Source organism: Ceratotherium simum, chromosome 7, assembly GCF_057802395.1.
Source record: "Ceratotherium simum simum isolate JZ-2026a chromosome 7, ASM5780239v1, whole genome shotgun sequence".
NCBI lineage: Eukaryota > Metazoa > Chordata > Mammalia > Perissodactyla > Rhinocerotidae > Ceratotherium > Ceratotherium simum.
The window spans coordinates 77404017-77415636 of NC_141906.1; the positions used below are offsets into that span (position 1 = coordinate 77404017).

At 53.6% G+C, this 11620-nt stretch overlaps 1 protein-coding gene across 1 annotated transcript; it reads left to right on the forward strand.

Moving 5' to 3' along the window:
- The first annotated feature begins 763 nt into the window (after nucleotides 1-763).
- Nucleotides 764-10911, forward strand: VSIG10L2 (V-set and immunoglobulin domain containing 10 like 2). The gene is given in 13 exon segments (XM_087433899.1): nucleotides 764-845; nucleotides 2447-2797; nucleotides 3069-3344; nucleotides 4994-5269; nucleotides 5793-6041; nucleotides 6735-6863; nucleotides 6866-6994; nucleotides 8317-8607; nucleotides 9066-9362; nucleotides 10041-10163; nucleotides 10445-10469; nucleotides 10580-10632; nucleotides 10785-10911. Coding segments are annotated over 13 exon segments (2379 nt in total). The 3' UTR covers nucleotides 10883-10911.
- The last annotated feature ends 709 nt before the right edge of the window (nucleotides 10912-11620 follow it).

Sequence of the window (11620 nt, forward strand, 5' to 3'; positions counted from 1 at the left end):
AGCATATGTAAAAGTATGTAAAACATGAATGGGCAGCTTGATGAACTGTAACCCTGCCCAAGTCAAGAAATAGGACATTACTAGCACCCAAGAAGACCCCTGATGTTGATATAAGTTTTTTCTTTCAATATTCACAATAATCTTTACAAGAAAGAAAGTACTATTATCCCCATTTGTCTGTGAAGAAGCTAAAGCTCAGAGAGGCTCAGAAATTTCATAATGTTTCACAGTTTGTCAGTTAGACCCAAACTCTGGGGCTGACTCTGGAGCTCCTTCCACCACTCCACCAACTTCTCCCAAGAAAACATGTGGAAACACAGAGGACACAAAGGGCATTTAAAGGTGTGTTTGCACCTCCTGGTCTCTGTGGTCTGGAGGGCTGCACGCAGGAGGCTGTGCTGGGCGGGTGTTTGGGCTTGATGAGGTCGAGGCCTTTTCCAACTCTGTGCTCCGTGACTCTCTAATTTTATAATATCCTTGAAATGAAGATGCATGGAGCTCAGGGGCCTCCCCTAGGTCTGCCCCAGCCAGGTCTTGCCGTCTCCAACTCTGCATTATGGATGGAGTGAACCATCTGGTAAATAATTCACCCCTAATCGGGGCAGAGTGGGTAACAGGAGAGCAGGGGGGAGGTGTCGGAGGGTCTGAGGTTGGCAACCTGAGCCAGACCCCCAATCCTTTCAGGGCTGGGCTTTGCTCTGGGGAGAGGGAGCCTGAGAGTCAGGCAGGCCTCAGACTGGAGGCCACCCAGGGAGATGGAGCCATGGTGGGTCAGAGGGCCCTGTGCAGACTGCTCAGTCCCCTGCTGCTGACTCCCCTCTGCCTTCTGCATCTAGGGGTCTCAGGTGAGTGATACTCAGATCACCCCTCCATGGAGGCCCGTTCCCCACTCACATCCCATTATTTCTTACTCTTTTTTCCTCGGATCCTCCTTTTGCACTTGAGTAGCCACTCAATGAAGTCCATTAACTTTGCTCATCTGCTAGACATTAGCCAGCATGCACTGAGTGACCAGGTGGGGGAGGCGGAGCAGGAACACAGAGGGCATTCTGCATTAATTACCTGAAGAAGCTGGAAGCTATCCTGAGGGCCACTGTCAGGTTGTAAGCATGGAGTGACATGGTCAGGTCTGGGTTTCAGAAAGTTCCCTCCAAGCCAAAGGGTTTTCAGGAAGCTGGAGGCAGTTGGGAGACCACCACAATGGTCTAGGTGAGAGATGCTGGTAGCTTGGGTCAAAGCAGCATCCATGGGGTTGGAAAGAATCGGTTTCTGGGTTAACTGTTTTCTTCTTGATCAACCAAACACTGGAATTTTACCTTTGATCCCTTCCCCCCGACTCCATGCCTGTCTTCTCCTCTTCCCTCTCTGGAGAAGCTGATGGCAGTGAGAAGTGTCTGAGACTGGAGGTTAGACAAGGCTCCAATCCCAGCTCCACCACCCACCATGTGGTTTTAGACAAAGTGATTTCCTGTTTCAGAGTCTCAGGGGATGTTATTACAATTGAAGTCAACAGGTAATGCATGTGAGGAGTCTAGGACAGGGCGCAGCACAAAGGAGGCATTTGGCAAATGGAAGCTCACGTGAATTACTCCTGTGGCTCGTCGTCCTCTGAGGCATTTATTTTCATAAGTTTGCTGAGGCTCTTTATAGTATCCTGGCCACAAGGGACAGAAGAACACAGTGCTTGGGCAGACTCTCAGGTCCGTGCTAGGCCCTGAGCAGAAAAGAGCACTGTTGACTGCCTTGCCTCATAACGACTGTTCAATGTCTGACAGACTGAAAGCTCCATGAGAGCAGGGACGGGATGGCTCATTGTCATTGAAACCCGGGTGCCTGGCCCGAAGCAGGCCCTGTATAATTAACAGCTGATGAATGAATGAGTGCTGGATGGGCTCATGGCAGGCTGGTGTCATCCTACGTTTGCTGCAATGGGTCTAGAATCCCCCTGGAATCCTTACCCAGAGACCTCCAGAGCCTGAATTGCCAGTGGCCATGTAGGTCTCCTGAGCCTTGGGGGTCACTATTTGGCTGATCATCAGATTGACTTCTGGGCGCTTGTTAAGAACACAGATTCCTGACCCACTGCCCTCTGCCCTGGGGATTCTGACTCAGTAGTCTGGGATGAGGCCCAGGAATCTATATTTTTATCAAGCTTTCCACGTGGTCTGATGACCCATGAGGATGGGAACCTCTACTCCAGTCCCTTCCCTGATCTCAGTCAAGGATTCCCCCATCCAGCCTGCTCCTAGAGCACATCTAGACAGGAAACTCCGCAGGCTCCCTCAGAAACTGTCTTGCCCACCAGCTGCAAAGGTCTTATGCTGTCTCATCAAACCCTGCCCGGCCCACCGGTTCTGCAGAACAATAAGCAGAGGTTCTGGGCAAGGAGGAGGAGCAGGAGAACCCAGAACAGCCCAGACGTCCTGCCTTGCCACTCTGTCCCCAGGGCAGCCCCATCCGACCCTCGGAGCCCCTGCAGAGGCGGCCACGTCCATCCAAGGAGTGCGAGGCGGCTCTGTGGGGCTGGCCTGTGGCTCCCGGCCCGCCCCCTTGGTGGTCTTCTGGAGCTTCACCCCCCTGGGCTCGCTAATTCCCCGGCCTGTGGCCATCACCAACAGATCGCAGTCCAAAGTGGAGGCCGGGGCCTCAGCTCCGGGGGCCGTGAGTCTGCGGAACGGCAGCCTGGTGCTGGGAGAGCTGCAGGAGGGTGCCCGCGGCCTCTTCCTGTGCCAGGCCCTGCACGTGGCCAGCGGCCAACTCCACACTACCTACTCCTACCTCACTCTGGCCGTGCTGGGTGAGGGGCCTTGCCAGGATCCAAGCTGACTTGAGCTGCTTTGCATGCAGCTTTGCATCTATTTGCATGTGCTTCCCATTGTATTCTGCTGGGCCCAGGTTCTACAGGGCCCACCTCCAGGGAGGGAGGAAACCTGGGGTCAGGAGGAAGGGATGTTCAGGGCCCAGTGGGCAGGCCAGCCCCCAGCCAGCAAGGGCTGGGCCAATGGACACAGCCAGGCACAGCCTCGGTCTGCTATAACAAACACAGGGCCTCTCCTTCCTCTGGCCAGTGCCTGTATCGAAGCCTCAGGTGCGGCTGAGTGACCCATCCCCAGTGGAGGGGACCTCCGTGGTGGCCACATGTGCAGTGCGGGAGGGCACGGAGCCCGTGACCTTTGCCTGGCAGCATCAGGCACCCCGAGGCCCTGAGGAGGCTCTGGTGCGAGTCACGAAGCGACTGCTCCAGCTGGACCCAGTCAACAGGACACACCTGGGCTGGTACATGTGCAGTGCCCACAACGCCGTCAACCGGCTGAGCAGTGATGAAGCCTTCCTGGATGTCATCTGTGAGTCAGACTGGGGTGGGGTGGCGGTCAGGGCTGGCACCCTCCTACCCACCCACGCTCGGACTCCTGACACACCTCAGGGCCCCCGAGAGTGCTGCAGTTCCCCCAAGAGCCTTCAATAGGCAAGAGCCTCAGGGCACTGTACCCATTGGTGCCCAAAGGGCTCTAGTACAAGGGGTTTTAAGCTTTTCCAGGTCATGGGCTCCTCCTCCCTGTGGGATGTGCGTACATTCATAGTCACAATTTTGCCCATAATTTCAGGCCTGGCCCAGAAAGTCTGTCTTTGGGTTGAGCCTGAAAGACTCTCAGGGAGCAACTGAACACTGAGGAAACAGGGAGGGGCCCACAGTGGGAAGAGAGGGCACCAAGTCCGTCCCAAGTTTGAGGCTGAGAGCCTGAAGTTAGAAATCAGAAGTTTGTCTTTAAAGCAAAGGATTACTTTTTAGAACACACAAAGAACCAAAACAACCAATGAGGGAGAAGCAGCAACCTAATATAAAAGTGGATGAAAGACCAGAATAGCTATTTCAGTGCAGAGGAGAACACATACCATTAATGAACTTCTGAAAATAAATTTTTTTTTTTAATTTTACAAATAAAAAGAATCAGAAGTTTGTGTGAAAGATGAGGCTAGGATGGTCTAGAGCTGCACTGTCCAATATGGTGGCAGTTTGTGTAGCTTCGAGCACTTGAGATGTGGCTGAACAAAATTGAGTTGGGCTCAAAGTGTAAAATGCACACTGGACTTTGAAGACTTAGTCTAAAAAATATGTATATAATAGCTCATTAATAATTTTATGTTGATTACACATTGAGATGATAATATGCTGGGTACTTGGTTAAATAAAATATACTATTAACACCTATTGGTGTTTTTTGGCTTGGTAGGGTTTGATTATTTTTCCTTTTTAAGATTTGGCTACTGGAAAATTTAAAACCTCTGTGGTTCATATATATCTATTGGACAGTGCTGGTCTAGTAGACTTAAGGAGCAAGGACTAACGATGTCCCGTCTGTCTTGTCGGTGGTGGTGTGGGAATCGTAAACTGAGGACTGTGGAGGAGACTGTTGAGCAGTTCTTGGAAAAGAGGCAGGAGCAGAATGGAAGCAGGCAGAGGATTGAGTTCTCTCTGGGAGTCAGGGAGAGCAGGGGCTTAGGAGAAAGGGGAAGGTAGTGACTCAAAGAGGTGAAGAGGGATGGCTTCTGGGATCACGCTCAGAGTATCTTCCCACTCTGTTTTCTTCCCTCTCCAGTCTAGAGGGACCAACCAGCCCAGTCCCAAGAAACCCCTCAATTCAGGGCAACCTGGGATGGTTGGGCTCCGTACCTCTCTTCTGCCTAGCCGACTCTGACTCGTTCCCCTACCTCAGCCCAACCCACTCACTCGTCCCTCAGGGAAGCCTCCCAGAGTCACAGCTGCCCTCCTGAGCTCCCACAGTCTAGGGTGCCCACCTCTTCGGACCCTGATCACCTACCTGGACTGTGCTATGGCCCCTGGACTCTGAGTTCCTTGGGGGCTAGCATAATGGTTGGCACAGTTGGTGCATAATACGTGCTCGTTGGATGGTGAATAAATTCAGCAATGATTATATCAGTGAATGAAGGAATGAAAATTGGGGAGGTGTGACATGCCTTTCTTGCCCTCCAGATGGTCCAGACAATCCTGTGATCACCATGGAGCCACTGGGCTTCATTGAGGAGGGTTTTTGGGCCAGTGAGAGGGAAGAGGTGACCCTGAACTGCCTGGCTGCGTCCAACCCCCCTAGTCACTTTCTGTGGCTCCGTGACCACACTCAGGTCCACACTGGGCCTACCTACATCATCACCAGAGCCGGCCGCACCCACACAGGCCTATACACCTGCCTGGCCTACAAGAGCCGCCTGGACACCCGCACACAGACCACTGTCCAACTCACCATCTACTGTGATGGTGTGCGTAGGGGCCACCCATGGCTGGAGCCACCATAGGCCTGTGCTCTGGCAGATCCCAGGTGCCTTGTGGAAAGTGGTGTTGAAGTTGGTGGGGGAAGGAGTTCTGGGGAACCAAAAAAAGTTGCAGAGCAGGAGAAGAGGCTAAGAAATCCGTGGGAAAGGGCAGGGAGAGGAGAAGCCCTAGACCCTATATAGCCCCCTCCCCAAGTGATTATTCCCACGGCCCTGGGGGCTGAACTGAGGCACAGAGAAGGGCAGAGTAATTACAGGGAGGCATAGAGCCCAGGGGCAATAAAGAGAAGGAGATGCGGGCTTCCATGGGGGCCTCTGGGATTCCCCAGTGACTCTGAACTCCCGCCCACCCCCTATGCCCCTGCCCTTGACCTGAGAGCTCAGCCTTCTCCTCACCGGTCCCTCAGAGGGATCGATCTTTCCCTGCTCACCACTTCTCCCTATTTCTCCTGTCCTCGACACCTCCGGTCTCCAGCCCCATCATCACCCCCTTCCCCACCCAGATTCCCCTGAGGGGCAGCCTTCCTGTGCTGTGCTCCCCGCTGTTGGGGCTATGACTTTGGTCTGTGCCTGGCCTGGGGGGCTTCCAGCTGCCCAGCTGCAGTCAGAAGGGCCCCAGGGAACTGGCCCCACTGCCCCCAGCAACGTCACCTGGAGTCATGCAGCCACCCAGCTCCCCAACAACAGCGTCCTCACCTGCGCTAGCCAGCACCCAGCCCTGGCACTGCCCGCCCTCTGCAGAAACACGCTGAGTGAGTGGACAGGGGAAGCAGCAGGGCTCTGACACTCCAGGCAAGGGGGTGGGGAGGGGCCAGACGAGGGACCTAGAGGGGCCCCCGGATCTGGGGTGAAGCTCCAGACCACAGACTCCAAGACTTGCCACGTAATAAGGAGGTAGGCAGCACTGAACTCAGATCCCACCCCTCACTTTCTCTCCACTCTGGCCTGGTCTCCATCCACACTGTGCCCCACCCTCCTCAGCTCAGGCTCGGAGCCTTGTGATGCCCTAACTGTCTCCCAGTCTCCAGGGTCAGCAGGCTCTCATCAACCTCACACTGTATTTCTACTGCTCCATTGTGTGTTGGTCTTGAAATGTGCCTGTAGCATTCTCTCTGCCTTGGAAACTCCTACCCATCTACCAACACCAAGTTCAAATGTCATCCTGTCTGCAAAGTCCTCCTCCCTGGAGCCCCAGAGTTTGTCTTTCTACCGATACTCTAGCACTCATGAAATTATATCATCATTGTCTGCTTACCATCTGTTCCCACCGTTTTCCAGGCACGTGGTCAGCCCTCGATACATGATGAATGAATGAATAAATGAGTGACTGAGTACACGGAGGAATGAGTGAGTGAAGCAATAAATGAAGGAGGAAGAGATGGGATAGGCCTGCCAAGCCCTTCCTCCTCCTGGAGGGCCAGGCTGAACCATCATTTCCTATCCAGGGGAACACCCCTTGAGCCCCACCTGCTGGACCACGGTCACAATCAGAGACCAATTCATTGTGCTGAGCTGCGAGTGGCCTGGAGGCCAGCCCCCTGCCATGCTGAGCTGGCTTGATGGACAGCAGCAGCCCTGGGCGGCAGCAGCTCCTCCCTGGCCATCCACCTCCTGCAGGCCCAGGAACATCTGACTGGCAGAGAGTTCACCTGCCGGGGCACTCACCCACTCAGGGTCCCAGACCCTCTCTGACGGCTCCAGCTGGGTGAGTGCAGGCTAGTGACTTGCTTCTGGGGCTGGTGTGGGTGGAGCAGCCCTTTGGAATCAGGATGAGGTGCTCTGGGGGGCGGCTGGGCTAGAATGCAAAGTGAGGCAAGAGACTGAGTCACCTCACCTCCCAGTGACTCAAGTGTTTTTGATCTATAAAATCAGGGGGTTTGGTCTAGGTCTGTGCTGTCCAATAAAAATATAAGATGAGCCATATATATAATTTTAAATTTTCTAGTAGCCACATTAAAAAAAGTAAAAAGAAACAGGTGAGACATTTTATTTAACTTAATATGTTCAATATAATTATCACCTCAATATGTAATAATAAAAATTATTAATGAGATATTTACATTCTTTTTTTTCATACTGTTTTCAAAATGTGGTGTATTTGCAATTACAGCACATCTCAGTGTGGACTGGCCACATCAAGTGCTCCACAGACACATGTGGCTGGGGCCATCACTGTTGGACAGCACCCGTCTAGACAATGAGGAATTCTGACTGTCTCCCTCATTTGCATCAATTTGCATGAGGTGCCTGGTTCTATTCTTGACCTGCATTAATGTTTCAAGTGTCAGCCATCTCTCTCTGCCTCTCTCACTCCATTTGTTCTTGGTCTGATTTCTTTCTCTGTCTTCATCTGGCCCTGCCAGTCCTATTTATTGCCAACTCAAGAAAAAAGAATTAAATATTGAAGTAAAAAATGTGACACAAGCACACAGAGGAGCCGTCACATATAGCAGATCTCACAAAATGGTTTATGTCTTGGTCTCCAAAGGCTTGGCAACTGCCATGCTTTCAGGGGCTCTAGAGAGGTCCTCAACCCAAAATATTTTCCTCCCTTGTTACTCAGTCTCAGGGCTGGAAATTTCACCATAGGAGATTCATTGATATCTAAAACTCTGGGTCTCTAGAACTCAGTCCATAAAACTGAGTACCTGCTATGGGCCCACCTTGTGCCCACGACGGGGAGGTGGTGGGCCATTGGGGGAAGAAGGTCCTGCGCCAGGTGCTGGGAGGGAGGGGGTTAATGCAGAGGTGAGTAAGGCAGGGGCCCCTCCTGTAGGAGCTGAGACTGGGGTGGGGTGGAGAGGAGCAGGGAAGAACTCTGCTATTATCAGTAAACCTTGGAGCAGATTGTGATAGGAATCTGGCATAGAATGGGAGCCTGAAAGAGGAGGCTGACTGGCCTAGCCCCCCTCAGTTCCCACCCCTCCCCCCATCCCCTCCATCACTGACCAGCACCTTACCTCCAGGCCTTCCCAGTAGCCTGGGCGCAGGGGACATCTTCCAGCCTCACTCTCTCTGTCCCTGCAGAAGCGCCACAGCTGGCAGTGGCTGAGCCCCGGGTGTCAGTGCTGGAGGGGAGAGAGGCCTGTCTGGGGTGTGCCCTCCTGGGGGGCATGCCACCTGCCTGGCTCCTCTGGCTGGGCCCCCAGCGACAGCAGGTGGAATCAGGCACTTTCGGATTCATGCTGCACCCGGAGGGTGCCCAGCTCCGCCTCTGTATCCGGGATGTGGACCCAGCACGCCACAGCGGCACCTACCAGTGCGTGGCCCACAACGCCGTGGGCAACGGCAGCCAGAGCGTCCTGCTAGAGGTCCTGAGTGAGTGAGGGGTCGTGTGCGTGTGTGTGGTGAGGGCGATGGGAAACCTCCAGCCATGGCCCTTTAGGTGGGAAGGCACAGGAATTCTCTGCTCCAAAGTTTGGACACGTTAGCTCCGTGAGACACACACAGGCCCTCAAAAGCAGGAACCCAGATGGGCTATGTGAAGGCAAATCTGATGCCCTCTTGAATACAGGCAAACAGAACTCCACGCAGTCAGAATAATCTCCTTTTCCACAGTTTATAGATGAGGAAAGTGAGGCCCAGAAGTGTAAGTCTAGGGTAACACAGACCAAAACTTCACAGAACTGATGGAGTCTACAGACCCCAGTCTGGTGCCTTTTCCACACTACCAGCTCTCTCCCAACAAAACTGGAACAAATGTGGGTGCACAAGCACACATCCACGCATGGTTGTAGGTATGCACAGGCCTGTGTGTGTCCCTGCCCCATTCCCAGGATATCCAGCTCCTCCCAACGTCACCATCAGCCATCTGACCTATGGGAGACACTTCAAGGAGGTGCAGCTGCAATGGGCCGTTGAAGGCCCCGGGAACTTGATGGGCTTCCTGGTGCAGCGGAGGGCCAGTGTCCCGGTCCCAGGAGCTGGGGCTTGGGAGACAGCAGCCAGTGACATCGAGCCAGAGAGCAGGGGCCTGCGGCTGGGGGGCTTGGACCCAGGGGTCCTTTATGCCTTCTGCATCCTGGCTCTGAATCACCACACAGCTGGACATCCCTCTGAGGTGAAGATACCAGGTGCTGGGGCTAGTGCCATGGAGGGACTCACCTTTTCTCCACACAACTGAACCCTGGCTCATCTTCCTCTTCACAGGGCACCCCCTACTCCGTTCCTTTGCTTCCTTTCTACTGAATTCCTCCAACCCCAGTCTCTGTCCTTTCCTCTGCCCTCTCCTCGGGGTCCTCAGGTAATCTCCACCGCTGTATTTCCATCCCTCCTTGGGAGGCTCCGGAGGCCCCAGGCCTAAGGGTAGGAGCCATAGTTCAGCTTGAAGCAGAAGAAATAGGAAGGGGCAGGAACAGGGGGCTGGTGATTAAATAAAGGTAGGGGCCCAACCCTGTGCCTCAGTCTCACCTCTTGCGGCATGGGTGGGCTCTCAGCTTCCTGCTGCTCTCTCTCCATCCTGGGAATTCCTTAATTTATGGTAGCCTTCCCTTCAGCTCCAAGCTGCCAAGATAAATGGCCTGTGCCAGAAACATGAGACTTGGAACCTCAAGAGCACCAGGCATGCAGAGAGCTCTTTCCTTGAGATCTATCTCCAGATGCTCTGGGTCAAGCCTTGCTCTTGATGGCCCACCTCAGGTGGAGGGGGAACTGGATGAGCAGGACTGCCTGCTTGGAACCTCTAGGCAGCTGCTGCCAAGTTCAGCAGCGGCTCTAAACCTATCCCATGCAAGCAAGCTCTCCCCTCCTAGTGGACCCCCGCTTCAGCACCTATCCAGCAGTGCTGGGTGCAGCAGGCACGGGAATGGTGGTGGCAACAGTGGCCTCTCTCCTGTTGTTCCACTATGCTGCCCGGCACCCGGAGATGTTCCCCTGTGAGTGGGAAGCTGAAGGGCGGGGTTACTTGACCCTATAAGGTGGCCAGGTCTAGACCCACCCAAGGTGAGATGTAGACTTCCCTGGTCAAGGAACCTATGCTCTTCCTTAACTGTGCCCTCTCCCCAGTGCTAGAAGTCTATCAGGGCTCCAACCCCCAATCTCAGGCATCTGAGGTCACCCCTTCTGGTTCCTGAGTCTCTAGTTCAGTTTGTCGGGGAAGGGAGGGTTCTTCTCCTGGGTTGCTCAAGTAATTCGCCTTTTCCTTTTCCACCTACAGGCCTTGGTCAGCTGCTTGTTCCCACGTTGAGTGTGGAACCCCCGTCATTTTAGGGGTCAGGATTTTCCTCTAACTGGAAAGGAAGGCTGGGGAAATAGAGTTATCACTAACTTTACTCTCCCTCTTCACCCTCAGGGAGCCAAGTCACCAAATTAGGGCTTCAAGGGAAGGCCCCAAGGCACAGGCGGGTAAGCTCGATTTTATCCCAAAGATTACTCAGGTATAAGGAGAGAAGTCCTGAGTTTTATGCATGATGCTCAGTCTCTCCTGTCCTTTGGGACAATCTGGGACACCCCAAGGCATCTCTCTCTCCTCCTTCGCTCATGTCTGTTCTTTGTAGGCACTGAAACACCTCTCACCACCCCAGGTTCAGATCCTGCACAAGAATCCACGGACGCTCCAGTCAACGTCACCATCACAGTGACTGCAACACCATGAGGCCCCGGAAGGAAGGTGAAATATGCTTAAGGGAGACAGACTGGGGAAGAGAAGGATCCCCTCTGTCACACTTGGTCTTAAAACCAAGGTAGGTGAGACACCAAAGAACCCTTCCCCACTTTATACCCAGCCTCTACGACCAGGGCAAGGCTCAGCTGCAGTGCCTCTAAATGACTCGGCTACAAGAGAAGTCCTGGCCCAGCTCGTAGAAGACAGAGGTGGGGGACGAGGGAGCCACACCACTGGAGACAAGACTGGCCAGGTGTCCGAGGGCCAGTGAAAACGACGAGACTGGAAATAGCGCCTGGTGCTCTAGCAGCATGAGCAAGTTAGCCACTTCCAGACAAAGCCCGTGAATTGAGCAATTCCTAAATAAATCATACCTGATGCTCTCAATAGCAGAGTTATTTCAATTCCAGCTCCCACAGGGATAGGCTGACCCCTGGTTCAGCTGGGACCCAGGTTTTCCTCCTGGCAGGAAGCTAGGAGATGGGAAGCAAGATATGTCAGCACGTGTTCCCCTCATTCAACTGGAGCAAGTGATGTGCTCTTCTAGTTCTTTGCTTTCCAAATCTCAAATGCCTTCCCCAAGAACGCACTTCTATTCTAGGACCAGCTTAATCAGAGCTGGTAGCAGAACCAGGTGCTGATCCCAGGGTCTCTGTCCCTCTTCTACCTTCGGTGGGTCTGCACTGGTCAAAGGGACGCACGGTGCACCAGACTCCAGGAGCCTGTTGC